The sequence below is a fragment of the Dromiciops gliroides genome, chromosome 2 (assembly GCF_019393635.1).
Source record: "Dromiciops gliroides isolate mDroGli1 chromosome 2, mDroGli1.pri, whole genome shotgun sequence".
Classification (NCBI taxonomy): domain Eukaryota; kingdom Metazoa; phylum Chordata; class Mammalia; order Microbiotheria; family Microbiotheriidae; genus Dromiciops; species Dromiciops gliroides.
Window position 1 is genome coordinate 110,531,126 of NC_057862.1, and position 21,562 is coordinate 110,552,687.

Genomic DNA, 21,562 nt, shown 5'->3' on the forward strand with positions numbered 1-21,562 from the left:
GTGAAGAAAAGCGAGGACCAGTCTATTCCGCCTGCCACAATCAATGCGGACGCGGCGCCACCTCGTGGCCTCAAGGGGAACTGCCACCAGATCTGGCCAGATCACTCCAGAGCGTGGGACAAGGGGATGGCGAAAATAAGAAGATAGAGGGTGTGTGCGTTTGTGTGACTCTGGGAGTATGTGTGTCACCTCATCATAAACCGAGGGAGTGTGGTGCAGTGGAAAGAGGCTGAAGGACCGGGAAGCAGAAGATCCAGGTCCCCAGTCCTGGATTGGTCACTAATTTGATGAATTACTTTCTCCAAGTCACTCCCTTCTCTGGACTCATTTCCTCATCTAGTACCACTCTCTCATTTTACCTTCTACTCCTAACATTCTATGAGTCTATAAAGAACATTTCTTAAGTGACTGTTATCTAGTTCTGTTCTGTGTTTGTATGTCCCTAGGAGTGTTTATGTTTGTGTGTTTGCACACATGAGCTCCTGTTCTCATGGCCAGTGTTTTCTCTGATAGGCTCCATCTTAGCCACTGCTTCTGTGTTGTGCACAGTCATCACTAGTTGCTAAGAGTCATCAGCATCTGTAGGTTTGTCTGTGTTTCTATGTACATCTGTATATAATTGTTCATACAATTGTGTCGGGGTATTTCCACATCCTCTCCTAGGCTGAAGCCCACATGTCTCTCCTACTCCCAGCCAAACTCTCATGCCAAACTTTCCATATGGGCAAAGCAGGTTCCACTACAAAGGAGCACTTCTGGTAGGGGAGAGAAGGAACATTTCTTTTAGATGTTTAATTTTAAAAATATAGCAGAAGAATGAAGATTTCTCTATAGAAATATAAATAACTTCGGAAGGCCAGGGCTACTTCTCTCCAGCAGGGCTAGCTCTAGCCTCCATATTACCCAAGGGCCTGAAAGGGGGACGTTCTCCTTGGCCTTCACATTAAAAACAGAAATATCAAAATATTGGGCTTTTTTTCTGTGTGGAGGGAGGGGGTTTCTCAAGTCTCAACCCCATGCAAAAGGAGGGAGCACATCTTGGTAAATTTCCCTTATCTCCCCAGGAACACATTTGAGTGCCAGGGGATCATACAATTCTCCCCAGAGCCTGATCCTCTTCTCCAATCCCCCCCCTCAGGGCTTTCCCCTCAATGAAAGGTCCCCTTCCAAGGGAGAGGGGGTAGTTGGCTCTCTTACTCCTTTAGCTCTAACTTCACTGGCTCTTGGCCTTGACCTTAGACTTGAACCGAGCAGTTCTGAAGTAGGCCTTATAAAAGAAGTTCAGAAAGAGGGCAAAATATGCAAAGTACATTGCAAAAGTCCAGAAGAGGTATTGCTTAGAGGTGTGGCAGTCACAATCTTTGCGCCACATGAAGCTCAGGATGCTAACGGAAGCCCCAACAAACATCTGTGTGATCTGCAGAGTGGTGATGATCATGGGCAGAAATCGGGGAGGTTTCAGACCCAGGGCCTTCACTGTGTAGTAAGAATACATGAAGGCATGCACTCCATAGTTCATGGTCATGAACCAGTAACCACCTGCCACACCATTCTTGTAGGCAAAACATGTGTACACTAGCACCGTGCTGTGGTGGAACCAATGCAAGAACAGGAGCTGCTGTTTCCGAAGTATGATGAATGCAGTGTCTCCTGGGTATTGGGAAGAGAGGGAGGTGGAGAGTCATGACTGAGAAGCTTCATCCCCACTGAACATTAGGAACACCTGCATACTTCCCCACATAGCACTCGATTCTATTTTTTTCTCCCCATACCATACCTGAGGAATGGAAGCAAGTCCAAGAGCGAGAAGAGTAGTTGTGGTGGATAAGGATCTCAAGGTGAGAAGAGGGTCTGTTATTATTACTACTCTTAATAATGTAGGGGGCAGCTAGGTGGTGCAGTGGATAAAGAACTGCCCAGGATTCAGCAGGACCTGAGTTCAAATCTGACCTCAGACACTTGACACATATTAGCTGTGTGTCCCTGGGCAAGTCACTTAACCCTCATTGCCCCTCAAAAAAACCCCAAAACAAACAAATAATAATAATCATGATAACATTGATGTCGTGCTTCATTTACAAAGCACTTTCCTCACAACAGACATGTGAGATAGGTAATACAAGTATTATTATCCCATTTTATAGATGGATTACACAGAATTTAGAGAGATTAGGTGCAGGGATATGTAGCTTCTGTGTAACACAACTGAACTTGAACCCAGCCCTTCTTAAAAGCAAGACCAGTGTTCTTTTTACTATAGTAAACTGCATCTCAGGGTAGGGGCTTCCTGAGGGTGGGAAGAACACTTCCGGGAAATGAGGAGGGGATTCCTAGGTGGGGAGGGGGCTTCCACAGGATAATTTAGCTGGTAGAAATTGTAACTTACCAAGCTCCACAATTTTGCTGAGTACAAAAAGCAAGGCCCAGAAGCGTACAGTGGGGTTCCTGATGAAGCCAATGTGGCACAAGGAAATCTTCAGCCCCCCCAACATCAATATAGATCCTAGATATTCCCACGTCCTCACAGCTCCCAAGATGCTGAAATAGGGTTAGCCCAAAGTCAATGAGTCCTTCTTTCCTGTCCCTAACCCCACCTCCCACTTAAAAGGGGGTCTCCATTTACAGGGGTAAAAGGTCTTACAGCCCAGGGGATTGGGAAGCCTGAAAGGTATAAGAGCACCAAGGGATTCTGAGAATGTCAGGGACCATGAGATTATAGATGTGGGGATTCCAGGGGTGGGAAACCCCTCAGAAACCATTGAAGGCCCAGGAAATTGGGGGCTTAGAGGGTGGGGAGGCTTGGAGGTGAGTGGAAAATGGATTATGAGATACAGGGAGAGAGGACTAAGAATCCTGATAAGGAAGATGATGGGCATTGCTGGCCCAGGAGGTAGGAGTATTTGAGATTGTTGTAATCTGAGAAATGGGGAGAAATGGTTAGGTGCCACTAGTGATGAAAGGAGTTTGGGGGTATTGGGGGGCTAAGGAATAGAAGTAGTGAACCTTAGGGAAACCTAGAACCCATGGGATATGGAAGAAACTTAAGAAGAAAGGGACTGGGAATCAATACCTGAAAATAGCCAGGGTAAAAGACCAAATCGTTAGAGGCAATCGTAGATTGAAGGCTTTTCGGTTCTTCATATATCTCTGCCCCATGAAAATGGAAATTAGGTAGAACAGGGCCAAAATAAAGGAAGTTGCCCTGGAAGGATAAGAGAGATGGATTACTAAGGGACTTGGGGAAATCTTTTTGGGGTTGGAAAGGAACTTTCCCCAACAAATGCCACACTTAAAATTTGGGAAATGTGGACAATTAAATCTCCTGGTCCTGCTAGCACAGTGATTTGGCAGGAAAGGCAGTTGATGCTAAAGGAGTCTTAAGGTTTATTTATATATTTCTGAATGCTGAGGGTGCCTTCCTTATCTGTCCTCTTCCTCATTTACCCCAGCAAGCTTCTTGTCTGCCTCTTCCACTCTATGCTGAGGCAAGAAAACCACTCCTCTATCCATAATCTGACTCCTCTCCCTCCTTCCTCACCAGAGCCAGGATCAGCCTCCCATCTACCTCAGAGATTTTGATTGGTAATGGCATGTCTCTCCTGCTCCCCTGTCTAGGCATTGGTGTGTGTTGTGGGGGCAATGGGAACAGGAAAACTGAGGGAGAACTAGTGAGCAGAGCAGACATCTCCTCCTTTCCCAGTTCCCTGGACAATGGGGTATTCAGGGCACAAAACGCCAATTGTGAAGGGTGGCTGCTCACTCAGAGGGGCCAATCCCACCCGGGGCTCCTGATGTTCATCTCCACACAGAGAAATTAACAGACAGTTGTACATACATATATGCAGACACATACAAATACACATGCATTTATACAGACAGGAAAACATGCAAACCCACAGTGACTCCTAGTCCTCCAGGATAAGGTTCTGGAAAGACACATATACATAGAGGGAAGAAGAGACCCCCATCAGGACTACTGAGTCTGGCTCCAAACTATCTCACCTGAGAGCCGGAGCCACCTGCAGTCCTCATTGGACAAATCTACTATGTGGTCCTCCCAGGAGGTAAAATGAGAAGGGAGAGAGTATGGAGTAGGGTAGAGTATGGGAAGGGGAAACAGGTCAATACAATCTGATTCCCCACTGGCTCTTGCTGTCCCTTGTCTTCTCTCTCTTAGTATCTATTTTTACTTCCTCTTTCATCCCATTTAAGTATCAGATGATTTTTTCACCTCTATATCTACCATCCTGGGGGTCAGTGGGATGCCTGTCCCGTCCGTCTTTATAAGAGGGCTACAGAAAAGCTTGAGAATCTCCCTCTTTCCACACACACTTTGTGGGACTTGGCCTTCCAAATGGGTCATAAAGTCCTTTCCTACTTCTGCTTAGTACCTCTCTCTCTCTCTCCCTCTCTCTCTCTCTCTCTCTCTCTCTCTCTCTCTCTCTCTCTCTCCTCCCCCATCTCTCTCTGTTTGTCTCTGTCTTCCTCCCCCCCCCCCCCACCCTCCTGCCCCTGCACCAAACTGCCTCTCAGTGGGGAAGAGAAGCAGGAGAGCAATTTCTTTGGATATCCCTGTCCCATTCCCCAGACTTTTCCCCTAAGCCCCGTGACCTGTCTCCCCAGCATCTTGGTAGAACCTAAGAGCGTAAGTCCTTGGCTCACTAATGCCTGTCCATAGAGTGCCCCCGGGGCAGGGGCAAGGGGATTTCACTCACCAATATTCAGACAGCGATGGTCGAAAGTCTGACATCTTCTCGAATTCGTAGGTATAGATAAGCATTTTTTCGAAAGTCTCGTTCATGTCTATTTGCTTCGGGACCTGGGGGAGCAAAGAAAGGGAGTAGATGCGCAGAGAGGAATTGAGAGAATGACTCAAGGATAGAATGCTCTAACAGTACTTAATGTGCCCTAGATGGAATGATCCAGGAACTGTGGGGCGATGATATCATGACACCCGCAAGCGCGAAGAACTTAAGAGCAGCAAAATCGCTGTCACAGGCTCCTCTTCACTGTGGTATATATGCCCGCATTGCCAAGAAACGGGACAGCGGCCCAGAGTACGGCTTCCCACCCTGCCTCGGGCTGTTGCCCAATCCCTGAGCGTGGGCCCGAGTCCTGACCTGGCCCGGGTCCTGTCTCAGGCTCTCCGATTGGCTGCCCCAGCAGGGTACCACTTGTGCTCCGCCCCACCTGGGCGCAGTCTGAGGCCCCAGCCTCTTACTCCGCCCCCGCCTCACCCTGACTGTCCCAGAGGTTCCCAAGCCCTGTGCCCTGTCCCTGACTCCCGACCGCGTCCGTCAGTGTCCTGGTCCTCACAGTCTGTCCCTGCGTTCGCCTTTTCCCACCCCCACACCTCCTGGTCCAACTTGCCCCTTTCATCCTGAATCCCTGACCCGGGCCCCTGTCGGGTTAATTACTGCCTCTCTGGCCCCTTTATCGTGTTTGAAGAATTCACCCTTTCCTGTCTGACAGCAAGTGAAAGCGGAGGCAATGTATTAGCTACCTCTGATTTCGAGTAGGTCCTGTCGCCTGGAGATTGAGAGCTTTCCGGGGATGGCGAGGTCCATTCTAGGGCAAAGCTTCTTAAACTATGGGGTCGCGACCCCATATACGGTCATAACTGAATGTGGGGGTCGCGAAAAATTTGGCAAAAAAGGTTTGATTTATATACCTCTTTTATATACTCATATGCCGGGGTAAACATTTCTCGGGCAAAAAGGGGTCACAAGTGGAAAAGTTTAAGAAGCCCAATCCTAGGGAAGGGTAGGAGGTGAGAAGTAAGAAGCAGAATGAGCAAAATATCTAATTAGGACCGGCTGAGCCCACCCACAGAATAAGAGTATGTACCTGAAATGTGGAGGGTCCATTAGAACACTCCCCCTCCCCCCCAAATCCTTAGGGTTTTAGGATTTCGATCTGGAAGAGACTTCATAAGTCATTTAGTCCAACCCCCTCATTATACTCATTACATGGCTCCCTTTGTACCTGCAGCCAGGCCACTGAGGAAGTTTTTCTTTTAAGGGGATCAAGGCAGGTTAGGAGGAAGAAACTAATAGCCGGGTTGTTGCCAATGTTGTTTGGGCGGTTGTTGATGAAGCTTCCATGTTTCCTTGATCATTTCTGAAGCTTCCTCTCCTCTTTGGGGGGGAGGCAGTGGAGAGGAAAGAAATCAGGGTTACTTCCTGACCTCCTCTCCTTGCCAGCCAGTTGCCAGGGAGAACAGGGTGTCCCTATCTCACCTCTCCTGGGCTCACCCTGCCAATAGAATCCAAATCTAATCTAATCCTCATGTCTGTCCTGAATTAGGCTTTGGGTCCTGAAGAAGGTGCTAAGGAAGAAGGTGAAAAGTTACACGACCTTACTATTTAACTTTCGTGTCTAGATTAGCTCATATGTATTATTTCAAGTGCTTAATCACAATGGCCCTGTGAAGGAGGAAGGGCAGAGTTTATTATCCTCATTATAAAGAGAAAAAAGCCAAAGGGGGAGAAATAAAATACTCAAAGTCACATAACTAATCAGTCAATATTTCAAACTTTTTCAAGTCTTTTTTTTTAGATAGATAAAGCATTTATTAAGCACTTACCGTGTTCTAGCCACTGTGCTATGTGCTTGAGATAGAGATCTTAGCAAACAAGCCCTTGAGGAGATACATTCTAATAGGAGAAAACAACACATAAAAGTAAAGTGCAAAGTTGTGGAAGGGGATACATGCAGCAGAATTAGACAGACCTGATGTGGCAAGTTCCAGGAAGATAAAGAAAAAAAAAAGGTTTTTTGTCACACATCTGAAGGACTGAGAAGCAGAGTTCAGAGTTCTAGTGGGGAAGATTTAGAACTGATGATATGGCTGAAAAGACATGAGAAAAGTGGGTCAGTCTGTCTACCATCTTTTTGAGGTCAGTAGAGAGAGGCTTCTCTCTTATAAGATTCTATCCTTTTTTATGTAAAAACAAATTTTAACATCAATTTAAAAAAAAATTGTTCCAACTTCTCTTCCTCCTCCATTCCCACCCCCCACCCACAAGAACTCAAGCATTTCAAAATAAGTTATACATGAGTAGTCATGGAAAACATTCCCACATTAGCTAGGTTGTGAGAGAAAACAGTCAAAAAACTCCCAAAACTTCAGACTGAGGAATTGTCGAAGAGAAAAAAATTTTTTTTTAAAAATGTGTTTCCAGGGGCATCTAGGTGGCGCAGTGGACAGAGCACTGGCCCTGGAACCAGGAGCACCTGACCCCAAATCCAGCCCCAGACACCCAACACCCACCAGCCGCGTGACCCCGGGCAAGCCACCCAACCCCAACTGCTTTACCAAAAAAAAAAAGAAAAAAGAAAAGAAAAAAATGTGTTTCCATCTATTTTCAGATACTATCACTTCTTTCTTTGTAGATGGGTTGCCATTTTCATAAATCCTTCAGGGTTATATTGGACCGTTGCCTTGCTGAAAATAACCACATGCTTCCCAGCAGATCATCTTACACTATTGCTGTTATTTTGTATACAGTGCATTTCACTCTTGTAGCTCAGTCTTGATGTTCTACCTCCTAGTCCAGGGGTTCCTTCTACCATAAGATGGGGGCCCTTGACATGGTAATATTTAAATAATAATTTAAGATAACACAGAAGAAGGGCAGCTAGGTGGCCCAGTGGATAAAAAGCACTGGCCTTAGATTCAGGAGTACCTGAGTTCAAATCCAGCCTCAGACACTTGACACTTAACTAGCTGCGTGACCCTGGGCAAGTCACTTAACCCTCATTGCCCCTCCAAAAAAAAAAAAGATAACACAGAAGACAGTGGAGTAGCAGAAGGTGGTATAGTGGAAAGATGATAAACTACGAATTGGAAGTCTTGAGTTCTAGGCTAGACTCTATCTCCTCAGGGCCTCTAGCCTAGGCATCTGTTACTAGCCTGCAGTGTAGCTCTTGATAAATCACTTCTCTTTTTGAAACCTCAGTTACTTCCATTTGTGAAATGGGAGGATTGAACTAGACAATCTATAGTTCAATTCCCTTGCAGTTCTAAGAACCTTAATCAGATGAATGAAGAATAAGATGTCACAAGGCCTAAGATGATTAATTGCCAAATGGATAAACCTGCCCCGCCCCCAGCAGAGCTCAGGGCACTGGGGCAAAAAGAGATTCATGGTGTGCACTGTCCCACTACAGAGAATACTGTACCCCTGCTCCCCCACCCTCCTTTTCCTCCTAGAGGGAAATTCCAGGGCAATGTTGAATCAATCAATCAATAACCATTTAGGAAGCACTTAGTGTGCTAAACCCTAGGGATACAATGAAAAAGAAAAATCAGCCCTTCCCCCAGAGTTTACATTTAATAAGGGAGACAACATACCTACAAACAGGTACATACAAGATACATAACAATACTCATAGCTAGGCTTTACGAAGTCCTTTTTTTTTTATTTTTATGGAGTCCTTTTCAATTTGCACAGTGCTTTTACAAATATCTCATTTTATCCTCCCAACAGCCTTGAGAGATAGGCACTACTATTATCCTCATTTCACAGGTGAGGAAACTGAGAAAGGTGAAAGGTCATAGAACTAGTTAATGTCTGAGGTAATATTTGAATTTAGTTCTTACTGATTTGAGTTCTAGCAAACTACCTACCATACCACTCTACATATAGAATAGATGGAAGTTGTTGTTATTTGTCCTTCATTCTCCAAGAGGACCATGACATCAGGAGGGGATGTCATGACTTGCAGTGAATTGGATTTAAGTGAGGAAAGGGTGTGCAAAAATAGCAGCCTCATTCTCTCCTCCAGAGCCCTTTGGGTCCAGTAGCAAAGCATATACATCAGGACAACTGGAGATGGCAGTGGGAAACCTTGACCTTTTTTTAAGCTAAGGTCTTTCCCAGATCTCAGTAATGAAGGAAGGAAAGAAAGAGTCAGGAAGGGTAAGGCCCTCAGGGTTACTGGCCAAAACAGAAGCAATCACTATTTGCATTCACTCTGAGCCATTAAGAGGCCAAAGAATGGCTAACCAGGCTTGGAGGGGAGTAAAGAGAGGACAGGAAAGACCTTGTTGCAGGAGGTGGACTTTGGGAGAGAATTCCAGACATTGGAGATATTAAGATAGAAAATGGAGGTTGTATGTGAAGAGTAGCAGGTAGAAGAGTATGGCTGGAGTATAGAGTTGGTGGAGGTGAGTAAAGTATGAGAAGACTGGAAAGGTAGGAAGGAGCCAGCTTTAAATGACAGAGGTAATAGGGAGCCACTGGAGTTTCTCTGAAGTAGGGGAGTTGACATGATCAGACCTGTACTTGAGGAAAACCACTTTGGCAATAGTGTAGAGTTTGGACTGGAGAACAGAGAAGCTTAAGGCAGGCCAGTTAATTAGAAGGTTATTGCAATAATAAAGGTGAGAGGTGATAAGAACCTTACCTAGGGTGGTGAATGTGAGTGTGAAGAGAAGAGAACATAGGTAAACTGGACAACATTTGGCATCTGAATGGTTGAGGAAGGAATGAAAAGGAAGAGCTAAGGACGATACCAAGACTATGAACTTGTGTGACTATGAGGATAGTGGTGCCCTTGACAGTAATAAGGAAAGTTGAGTTTTGGGAAAAGATTGAGTTCTGTTTTAGACTCACTGAAGGTATTGAAGATGTGACAATGGCCTTGGCCTAAGTTTAGGAGTGACACAAGCCTGACCCCATAGAAGAGAGCTTTTAAAATATATGTAGACATGTATAACCTATGTCGAATTGCTTACTTGTCTGGGGTGGAGAGGTTAGGGAGGGAGAGAATTTTGAACTCATTTTTTAAAAAATAAATGTTAAAATTATTTTTACATGTAATTGGAAAAAATAATAAAATATTAAAAAAATATGTACAGAATATTTATTTTGAGTCTTCAATTGTTCTTAACTGAAAGCATGGGGGAGGGGGGGGCAGGACAATGAGGGTTAAGTGACTTGCCCAGGGTCACACAGCTAGTTAAGTGTCAAGTGTCTGAGGTGGGATTTGAACTCAGGTCCTCCTGAATCCAGGGCCAGTGCTTTATTCACTGTGCCACCTAGCGACCCCTGAAAGCATTTTAAAACTTATTTTTAACATTCTTTTCTTTTGAAATTTTCATTTAATTTTAAATTTAAATCACCCACTGAGAAGGCAACAATATATCCATCATATATGTGAAATAGTGCAAAACGTATTTCCATATTAGCCACATTTTTAAAAAACCAACAAAAATAAAGTGAGAGGTTATATTTCAGTTTGCACTTAGAGTTCATCAGTTCTCTCTCTGGAGATGGATAGCATTTTTTTCATTGAGTCCTTTAGAATTTTCTTAGATCACTAAATCTAAGATCAGAGTAGCCAAGTCTTAAAAAAAAAAAGAGTAGCCAAGTCTTTCACAGTTGAGTATTATTGCAACATTGCTGTTGCTGTGTATAATCCCCTAGTCTTTTCATTTCACTTTATATCAGTTCTTGCCATGTTTTTCTGAAACTACCACTCCTTGTCAACTCTTATAGCACAATAGTACTCCATCATGATCATACGCCACAATTGGTTCAATCATTCCCCAATGGATAAGGATGCCCTTGATTTCCAATTCTTTGCCATGACAAAAAAAAAAAGCTGCTATGAATATTTTTGCACTTATAGGTCCTTTTCCTTTTCCTTTTCCTTGATCTCTTTGGAATATCGATCTAGTAGTAGTATTGTTGGGTCAAAAGGTATGCACATTTTTATTGACCTTTGGGCATAGTTCCAAATTGTTCTCCAGAACAGTTGAATCAATTCATGACTCCCCCAGCAGTTCATTAATGTACTTATTCTTCCCTTATCCCCTTCAGCACTTGTCATTTCTGATAAGTGTGAGGTGGTACCACACAATTGTTTTAATTCACATTTCTCTAATTAATAGTGATTTAGAGCATTTTTCATGACTATAGATAGCTTTGATTTCTTCTTCTGAAAACTGCCTGTTTATATCTTTTGACCATTTATCAAATGGCTTTTATTTTCATAGATCTGACTCACTTCTATACTCAGTCTGTATTTGAGAAATGAGGCCTTTATGAGAGAAACTTGCTGTAAAAATTTTTTTTATATTACTTCATTGTCTATGGTACCTTTTAGCATGATGTAGTTTCCCTGATTATCTCTTTTAATTGGATCTATTTTTGCCTGTGCTTTGTCTGAGATCATGATTGCAATCCCTTCCTTTTTTTGCTTCAGCTGAAACATAATATATTCTGCACCAGTACTTTATTTTAAGTCTGTGTGTATGTTTTGTTTCAAGGATGTCTTTTGTAAACAACATATTGTTGGATTGTGGTTTCTAATACAGTCTGCTGTTTCTGTTTTATGGGTGAACTCATCTCATTCATAATTATGATTACTAACTGTATATTTCTCTCCATTCCATTTTCTTCTGTTTCTTCCTCTGTCTCTTTCTCTCTAATCCTATCCCTCATCAAAGGTCTATTTTGTTTCTAACCACTGCCTCCCTTAATTCTCCCTCCCTTTTATCATTCCTCCCCCTCACACCCTTTCTTTCTCTCCCCCCCCCCCTCTCTCTCTCTCTTTTTTTAGTGAGGCAATTGGGGTTAAGTGACTTGCCCAGGGTCACACAGCTAGTAAGTGTTAAGTGTCTGAGGTCGGATTTGAACTCAGGTACTCCTGACTCCAGGGCCAGTGCTTTATCCACTGTGCCACCTAGCTGCCCTCCTCCCCAATTCTAATTTTTAAGGAATTATTTTCTTCAGTGAGATTTTGTTATTCCTTTTCCACTTGGCCAATTCTGCTTTTTAAGAAGTTTTTCTCTGTGGTGGGTTTTTGTGCCTCTTTTACCAAGTTGTTGGGGCAGCTAGGTGGTACAGTGGATAAAGCACTGGCCCTGGATTCAGAAGGACCTGAGTTCAAATCCAGCCTCAGACACTTGACACTTACTAGCTGTGTCACCCTGGGCAAGTCACTTAACCCTCATTGCCCCACTAAAAAAAATAAAGTAAAAAGAAAAGAAAGACTACTTTGTCCAAATTGTTGAATCTTTTTTCATAATTTTCTTGTATAACTTTCATTTATTTTCTCAGTTTTTTTCTCTATAATTTTTATCTCTTTCTTTAACTCTTCCAGGAACTCTTGTTGAGTTTGGGTCCAATGAGCATTTTTCTTTGTGGATTTTTTGTAGCCATTTCCACATTGTTGTCTTCTGAGTTTATGTCTTGGTCTTCCCTGCAGCTTTTTATGGTCAAATTATTTTTTGATTGTTCATTTTTCCAGTTTGAACTTCATGTTAAAGTTGGGCTCTGCTCATCTAGAGATATGGTGGCCCTGTTCCAAGCTTCAGGATTTTTTGTGATGCTATTTTCAGAACTAGTTCTATGGATCTGCAAGTTTTTGGTGTTTCCAAGGTGGTGTGATCCTGGGAGAGTTGTGGTCACTGCTCTCCTGGTCTGCACTCTGGTCTTTATCCAGGAAGAGTCCCTGGCCCCTGTAGCCCTAGCACTCCTATTTTCTTTGGTACTGTGACCAGAGCTCCTCCTCCCTTGTGACTGACCATCAATGCTCCTATCTGCCTCGGAACTGTGACTCAGAACTGTGTATGGGCAATAGAGTTGTCAATCGATGCCACTTGTACCCAGTTCCAGCAAAGGGTCCCCTGTAATCTCTTTCTGAACAGTCATCTGACCCTTTTACAATCTCTGAGCTGAGAGCTTTTGAAGCTCTGCTGCTACTGCTGCTACTATAGCTACTGTTGCTGCTGCCACCTGTGTGGGCTCAGGATAGGCCTCTATCCTGGTGCCACAGACTTCTCCTGTTAACCTCTTAAGTTTTCTTAGGCTAGAAAAAAAATCTGACCCTAACCTTTTGTTGACTCTGCCACTCCAAAATTTGATTTGAGGTGTTGTTTTATGTTTCGTTTTTGTGGGGCAATGAGGGTTAAGTGGCTTTCCCAGGGTCACACAGCTAGTAAGTGTCAAGTGTCTGAGGCCAGATTTGAACTCAGGTCTTCCTGAATCCAGGGCAGGTCCTTTATCCACTGCACCACCTAGCTTCCCCCTGAGGTATTCTTTTAAAGTTGTTTGGAGGGGAATGTTGAGAGAGTTCAGCTGAGTGGCTGCCCTTAATCTACCATCTTGGCTTTTCTCTCAACTATAAGCATTTTAAATGATTACTCTATGTAGGAATTAAATGTTATATATGGGAGAGCAGGTGTCCAAAGAAGGTCTACCTTCCTCTACCTTCCAAGGGTAAAGGTACCCTCCTGCTACTTTCAGTGCATAACCAGCCCATCTTCCTTTCTAGTCATCCATGTCATTGACACCACTTATTTATTTTGGCCTGGACCTGTGATTCCTTCATTTACAACCAACTTCACCTCATTTTAGACCTTTTGCTTTCATGTTCCCCCCTCTCCCCCTATCTTCTGACTTCCACAGAGATCTGATTACTCTAAGTTGACATGGCATCCCAGATCTTTCTTTCCAGTAGGAAAGTATCCCCTGACTCACTGGTCCCAGAGGTGGAGTCAGAATACTCCTTTCTCTTCATGCCACTTCCCTTTCTGCCTACTTAGAGTAGGCTCTCCACGCTACTGCCATCACAGAACAACTTCCCTTTCAAGGTTCTCTATCTAAATTTATCACCCAGGGGCATCTAGGTGGCACAGTGGATAGAGCACCGGACCTGGATTCAGAAGGACCTGAGTTCAAATCTGGCCTCAGACACTTCACACTTACTAGCTGTGTGACTCTGGGCAAGTCACTTAACCCCAATTGCCTCACAAAAATAAATGAATGAATGAATGAATAAATAAATAAATAGATAGATAAATAAATGAATGAATGAATGAATAAATAAATGAATAAATAAATAAATAAATAGATAGATAGATAAATAAATAAATAGATAAATAAATAAATAAATAATTTTATCACCCAATCCAGATCCTACCAGATCCAGGCTGTTATCTACCAACCTCCTAGATATGGTCCTCCTTTCTCAATGGATTCAGCACCTGGCTCATAGCCTCTCTCTCTATCTGAACTCCTACTTTCATTCTAGGAGAATTCAGTATATATATTAATATTTTCTCAAATACCTTAACTTCCAAGTTCTTCAGTCTGCCCAGTTCCCATGACCTATTTCCACACTCATATACACCCTGAGGGTTTCATATCCTTCAATTTTACCTTTACCCACAAGTATTCTACTTTCACATCAAGATTTCTTAAATCTATTCTTCTGATTATATCTTACTCCTTCTAAATCTATTCTTTGTCTTTACCATGATTTACAATCTCTCTACTCTTTATTATCTTGCTAAGTCATCATCTGTCTTTAGGCTATGCTCTCTTCCATTTCCACTCTCAACCCTTTATCAAACCAGTTCTACTCTACACTGTCTGCTATTTTAAAATCTTTGTCCTAGCACCACCAAAAACTCCATCCCTGGGTTACTACCACCATTCACCTACTCCCCTCCTACTCATGTGTTATTGCATATAACTGGAAGTCAAACAGCAGTGCTAATGGGATTCACTACTGTGAGGGCCAAAATTTGATATACGGAGCATTAATTGGGTGACTCACCAAAATATTGTGGTCCTGGAAATATGAGGGACCTTTAGGTTCACCCTCCCCTCTGAGCTGCCCTTTCAGATATTTCTCCCAGGCCAATAAGAAAGGAGCCTTACAGCTTTAATTCACAGGAGGATCAGATTTTATTACTTGGGAATTAAACAACAAAGGTAAAACTAATAAAAATCAAGATAAGGAAATAGGAAAAAGAAATACAGATAAATTCTCTTAACTCTAAACTTAACCTATGAAATCCCCAGATTGTTTCCAATTAAGCTAATTCAAAGGAATTTAGGGTTTTCTGTGTTCACTCACCAAAACCTGGAAAGTCTACAGTTGCTCATGCCACTGGAAGGGTAGATGACAGAGAGAGAGAGAGAGAGAGAGAGAGAGAGAGAGAGAGAGAGAGAGAGAGAGAGAGAGAGAGAGAGAGAGAGAGAGAGAGAGAGAGAGAGAGAGAGAGAGAGAGAGAGAGAGAGAGCTCACGTTCAGGAAAAACCTCCACCTCCCCTCATGGAGCATTGAATCTTCCTCCCACAAAAGGGGAGGTCCTTCAAAAACTGCCTATGGAGAGCTCTCCTTCTGACCTCAGTAGAATATGTAACTTCAGGGTAGGCCAGGTGTGGCCCTTCCCAAATGAGTCAGCTAAAACTCCAATAATTTTTTACCACAAATAATTTTTATCACACTACTAAATTGATTTCATCCTATATCAACTGGGCTCTTACTACAGAAGGACAATCCTTTTACTTTTCCCTAATTTATTCTCCATCCCACTCTCTAACAACTTCTCCTAACCTCTTATTTACTTAAACCTTCCATCCCTCTTCTCAGCTGAGATCCTTACCTCATAGTTTACATGAAAAAAATGAGGCTATTAACTGAGAGCTCCTTCTTTTCCCCTTTTTATCTGACAACTTCTAGATCTCATCCCCCATCATTTCCTCCTTTATTTTAGTCATAGAGGAGGAGGAGGGAGAGCAGGGGGAGGGGAAAGAGGGCTTTATCATTACCCAAGTCAACTGCTTTATATGTGACTTTGATCCCATCTTCTATAGGAGATTATCCCAACTATCATTCCCTGTGGTAAGAACAATATTCCAACTCCTTCATTCATGAAAGATAGATTAGTTTTTCCTTAAAATATATTCAGACTTATTCAGTTAGCTCAAGAGACTAAAAACTCAGACTGCTGACATCTCCTTTTTACCTGAGTTGCAAACAGCCACAAAGAGCTCCAAGCTGCCTCTCTTATGCTTGACTGGTGGATCACATTAAGTAACTTAAGGAAAGGAATCTTCTCTCAGCTGAATCAACTTGAGGTGCCCTCAATGCCTATTCTTGTTGAACTCACCATGGCTAAAAAAAAAAAAAAATCCCTTTATTAACTATTGAGTGACTTTTAAGTGTCTCATTGTGCTCCAGTATGGAATGTAAACTACCAGGGACCAGCTTGAGTCTGGCCCAGCCTAGGAGAGTCCTATAAAATTGTATATGGACATAGCCAACCATTCACTGATGGTATGAGGAACCCCAGTGAGATAACACAAACCAAGGCAGATCCATGAAAGTTTAGGATCTTCAAAAAACTGTTAAGGACAAAACAAAAAACAACCATTTAAGTTTCGTATGTTTGTTTTTAAATTTGGAATGTAAGAGGTCAAATGGAATTTTACTTCGTGGATTTTATTGTAATTCTTTGTCATAAGCCAGGGGTATGAAATAGGAACAGCACTGGCTAGTAAGGCCTGAACCAAATTAAAATGTAATTGGTAATTCTATTTAAAGTAACAGTAGACAATACAAAATACTTGAGAGTCTACCTGCCAAGACAAACCCAGGAACTCTACAAACACAATTACAAAACACTTTTCATACAAATAAAATCAGATCTATGTAATTGGAAAAATATCAATTGCTCATGAATAGGCCAAGCTGATATAGTAAAAATGATAATTCTACTTAAATTACTCTGCCTATTCAGTGTCATACTAATCAGACTACGAAAAATTATTTTATAGAGTTAGAAAAAATAATAACAAAATTCATCTGGAAAAACAAAAAATCAAGAATAAATATCAAGGGAACTAATGAAAAAAAATGCACAGGAAGGTGGGCTAGCCTTACCAAATTTGAAGCTATACTATAAAGCGGCAGTCATCAAAACTATTTGGTACCGGCTAAGAAATAGAGTGGTGGATCAATGGAATAGGTTAGGCACAGGAGACACAGTAGTAAATGACTATAGTAATCTACTGTTTGATAAACCCGAAGACTCCAGCTTCTGGGATAGTAACTCAGTATTTGAGAAAAACTGCTGGGAAAACTGGAAGATAGTATGGCAGAAACTAGGCATAGACCAACATCTTATACCTTATACAAAAATAAGGTCAAAATGAGTTCAAGATTTAGACATTAAATGTGATATCATAGATAAATTAGGAGAGGATGGAATAGTTTACCTCTCAGATCTATGGAGAGGAAAACAATTTATGTCCAAATAAGTGATAGAGAATATTATGAAATGCAAGATGGAAGACTTTGATTACATTAAATTAAAAAGGTTTTGTACAGACAGAAGCAATGCATCCAAAATTAGAAGGGAGGCAGAAAACTGAAAAACAATTTTTACAGCCGGCATTTCTGATAAAGGCCTCGTTTCTAAAATATATTGAGAATTAAATCAATTTTTTTTTTTTAGTGAGGCAATTGGGGTTAAGTGACTTGCCCAGGGTTACACAGCTAGTAAGTGTTAAGTATTAAGAGGCGGGATTTAAACTCAGGTACTCCTGACTCCAGGGCCCGTGCTCTATCCACTGCGCCACCTAGCTGCCCCTAAATCAAATTTATAAGAATCTAAGTCATTCCGCAATTGAGAAATGGTCAAAGGATATGAACAGGCAGTTTGATGATGAAGAAATCAAAGCTATCTATTGCCATATGAAAAAATGCTCAAAATCACTATTGATTAGAGAAATGCAAATTAAAACAACTCTGAGATACCATGTGACACCTATCAGATTGGCTAATATGACAAAAAAAGGAAAATAATAAATGTTGGAGAAGCTGTGGAAAAATTGGAACACTAATGCATTGTTGTTAGAGCTGTGAACTGATCCAGCCATTCTGGAGAGCAATTTGGAACTATGCCCAAAGGGCTATGGGACTGTTCATACCCTTTGACCCAGTGGTACCACTGCTAGGCCTATATCCCAAAGAGACCATAGAAAAAGGAAAAGGACCCACATGTACAAAAATATTTATAGCAGCTCTCTTTGTGGTGGCAAAGAATTGGAAATTGAGGGAATGCCCATCAATAGGGGAATGGCTAACAAGTTGTGGTATATGAATGTAATGGAAGATTATTGTGCTATAAGAAACAATGAGCAGGAGGAGTTCAGAGACACTTGCAAGGACTTACATGAACTGATGCTGACTGAGAGGAGCAGAACCAGGAGAACATTGTACATAGTAACAGCAACATTGTGCAATGAACAATGGGAATAGACTTGGCTCTTCTCAGTAGTGCAACGATCCAAAACAGTTTCAAAGAACTCATGATAGAAAATGTTCTCAACATCCAGAAAAAAGAACTGTGAATTATGAATTCAGGTTGAACCATACTGTTTCTACTTTGGGACTGTTTTTTTCCCTTCTTTTTTGAGGTTTTTCCCTTGTGCTCTGATTCTTCTTTCACAAGATGACTAACAGAGGGGGGCAGCTAGATGGTGTAGTGGATAGAGCACCGGCCCTGGATTCAGGAGTACCTGAGTTCAAATCCGACCTCAGACACTTAACACTTACTAGCTGTGTGACCCTGGGCAAGTCACTTAACCCCAATTGCCCCGCAAAAAAAAAAAAAAAAGATGACTAATATAGAAATATGTTTAATGTGATTGTACATATATAACCTATATCAGACTGCTTTCCATCTTGGGGAGGAGGGAGGGAAGGGAGGGTGGGAGAAAAAAATTTGCAACTAAAAATTCTGTAAAAACAAATGTTGAAAACTATCCTTATATGCAACTGGAAATAATAAAATACTTAAAAAAAATGTAATTGGAATACTATTTCTACTTTTGTTGTTTTTTCTTTTTTGAGGTTTTTCCCTTTTGTTCTGATTCTTCTTTCACAACATGACTAATGCAGAAATATGTTTAGTGTGGATTGTACATATATAATCTATGTCAGATTTCTTTCTGTCTTGGGGAAGTGGGAGGGGAGGGAAGGGAGAGAGGGAGAAAAATTTGGAACTCAAAATGTTATAAAAACAAATGTTGAAAACTATCTTTACATGTAACTGGAAAAAAATTAAATACTATTAAAATTTTAAAAAGTAATTGGGGGGCAGCTAGGTGGCACAGTGGATAGAGCACTGGCCCTGGATTCAGGAGGTCCTGAGTTCAAATCCAACCTCAGACACTTGACTCTTACTAGCTGTGTGACCCTAGGCAAGTCACTTAACCCCAATTGCCACACACACACAAATAATTGGGAGGGGGGCAGCTAGGTGGTGCAGTGGATAAAGCACTGGCCCTGGATTCAGGAGGACCTGAGTTCAAATCCAGCCTCAGACACTTGACGCTCACTAGCTGTGTGACCCTGGGCAAGTCACTTAACCCCCATTGCCCCACAAAACAAAACAAAAACAAAGAGTAGTTGGGAAATATTTAACAAAATAAACAAAGATACAATAGGACATGGATAATGTTAATATGTGATTTTATAAGTCAATATGTGGGGGATCCTTATAGGCTTGTTATTTCTTGGTTGTTTCTATTTGAGTTTAACACCACTACTGTAAGCCATTGGTGAAAGGACAGAGCTAAATTTTCTCCAGGAGTTGACAGAGGTTTCTGAAATTGAGGATATGGAGAGATATGCCAATTACATCCCATTTCATTAGATAAAGACAAGTAGGAGTGCTGCATCAACTTATAAAATTTCCACCCAAACTGAGAACTATGAGAACTGTAACTCTCTCTTGAATTTCTACTAAGGAATTCCTACAGAGTCAAGGGCTTAGGCCCTAGGCACACTTTCTTAATCCTAGCAGAAATGGTTACTGCATGAACAAGGCAGATTGACTGCTCCTTCTAGCCTTGAGTTGTCTCTGGCTTCTCCAAGATACTCTTTTTCTCTCCTGGTTCTTCTCCTACCTGTTCAGTCTGCTGTCTCCTTTGCTGTATCTTCTTCCATGCCACATGCCACTTGGGTTCTCTTTTCTCTCCACACACACTAAAAACAGGTTTTCATTGATATCTTATGGTTTTCTTTTCTTTTTTTTTCCTTATCATAGTTATCCCAAGTATCCCTCTCCCAACCCCTCCCACAGAGAACCATCCCATATGACAAATAGCATTTTTTAGAGTGGGAAAAAAATCAGTACAACTGATCAATACGTTGAGAAGTCCAGAAACATATGCAATGTGTAATATCTGTGGACCTCCCATCTCCTTCTTTTGAGTCCTACTTGATCTTTATAATATTTACATTTACTTTTGATTTTGAGGGTACATAGTTTATTCTTTCCATTTACAGTATTATTGTATATATTGTTTTCTTGGCTCTGCTTACTTCACTCTGCATTCATTCATATATATCTTACCATGCTTCTTTGTATTCAATACATATACCATTTCTTACATTACAGTAATATTCCATTACATTCATATACCACATTTTATTTAGCCATTCCCTAATTGATGGACATCTACTATGTTTCCAATTCTTAGCTATGAAAAAAGTGCTGCTATAAATATTTTGTAGTATATAGAAAGTTTTTTCTTATCCATAGCTTCTTTGGGATATAAGCCCAATCTGCTTGGAACCTCTGGTTCAAAGTATATGGACATTTTAGTCACCTAATTTGCATAATTGCAAATTACTTCCCCAAATGATTATACCATTTCACACCTCCATCAACAATGTGTTAGTGTACTTGTCCTTCTACAACCCTTCAAACATTGACTATTGCCATTTTGGTGATTTTTGCCAATTTTCAGGGTGAGAGGTGAGACTTCAGTGTTGTTTTGATTTGCATTTCTCTTCTTATTTGTGATTTCAAGCATTCCTTTATGTGATTGTGAATACCTTGCTGATCTTCTATTGAGAATTGTTTGTTCATATCCTTTGACCATTTATCTATTAGGGAATGGCTATTAGTTATATATGTGTGTGTAGGTATGTATCTGTATGTGTGTTTGTTGTTTTTGATACCAAAGCCTTATCAGAGAAATCTGATAAAAAGATTGTTTTCCCATTCACTCACTTTCCTTCTTATCCTAGATACATTAATGTTGCCTGTACAAAAGTTTTTCAGTTTCTTTTTTTTGTTTGTTTTTTTGGTGAGGCAATTGGGGTTAAGTGACTTGCCCAGAGTCACACAGCCAGTAAGTGTCAAGGGTCTGAGGCCAGATTTGAACTCAGGTCCTCCTGAATCCAGGGCCAGTGCTCTATCTACTGTGCCACCTAGCTGCACCAGTTTTTCGGTTTCAAGTAACCAAAGTTATCTATTTTACCTTTTGTTTTGTTTTGTTTTGTTTTTTTTGCAGGGCAATGGGGGTTAAGTGACTTGCCCAGGGTCACACAACTAGTAAGTGTCAAGTGTCTGAGGCCAGATTTGAACTCAGGTACTCCTGAATCCAGGGCCAGTGCTTTATCCACTGCGCCACCTAGCCGCCCCCTATTTTACCTTTTGTAATTGCCTCTATTTCATATTTGGTTGAGAATATATCTTCTCCCCATAGTTGTGAGAAGTATAGGATATATTTCTCTTCTAATTTTTTTTATATAATGCTCTTCAATACTAAGGTTGTGTGTTCATTTAGAATATATTGTGGAATATGGTGTATGGTGTTAGTCTAAGCCTAATTTTGGCCAGACTGGTTTCCAGTTTTCCCAGTTTTTTAAACTATAATAAGATTTTTTTCCTAAGAAATTTGTATTTTCTACTTCACTGTTCCCAAATCTCCTGTCTGTTCCACTAATCTATCTCTCC

General features: G+C 41.4%; 1 protein-coding gene across 2 annotated transcripts; it reads right to left on the minus strand.

Moving 5' to 3' along the window:
• Positions 1-177: 177 nt before the first annotated feature.
• ELOVL3 (ELOVL fatty acid elongase 3) lies at positions 178-5,076 on the minus strand. Of its 2 annotated transcripts, none has more exons than XM_043986131.1 (4): positions 3,566-3,743; positions 3,071-3,202; positions 2,387-2,538; positions 178-1,650 (listed from the first exon to the last, which is right to left on the minus strand). In XM_043986131.1, exons 2-4 carry the CDS (start codon positions 3,154-3,156, stop codon positions 1,214-1,216), a joined length of 675 nt encoding a protein of 224 aa, XP_043842066.1. In that variant the 5' UTR covers positions 3,157-3,202; positions 3,566-3,743; the 3' UTR covers positions 178-1,213. The 2 variants fall into 2 exon arrangements, with proteins under 2 accessions (XP_043842066.1, XP_043842065.1); XM_043986130.1 differs by lacking the exon at positions 3,566-3,743 and adding an exon at positions 4,716-5,076 and having other exon boundaries at positions 181-1,650.
• Between the last annotated feature and the right edge of the window lie 16,486 nt (positions 5,077-21,562).

Coding starts and splice junctions, on each gene's coding strand:
- ELOVL3 (XM_043986130.1), bottom strand. CDS start 4,801: ATGAACGAGACTTTCGAAAAAATGCTTATCTATACCTACGAATTCGAG. Junction 3,203..4,715: donor CCATCGCTGTCTGAATATTG/GTGAGTGAAATC, acceptor TTATCCTTCCAG/GGCAACTTCCTTTATTTTGG. Junction 1,651..2,386: donor CAGCAAAATTGTGGAGCTTG/GTAAGTTACAAT, acceptor CCCAATACCCAG/GAGACACTGCATTCATCATA.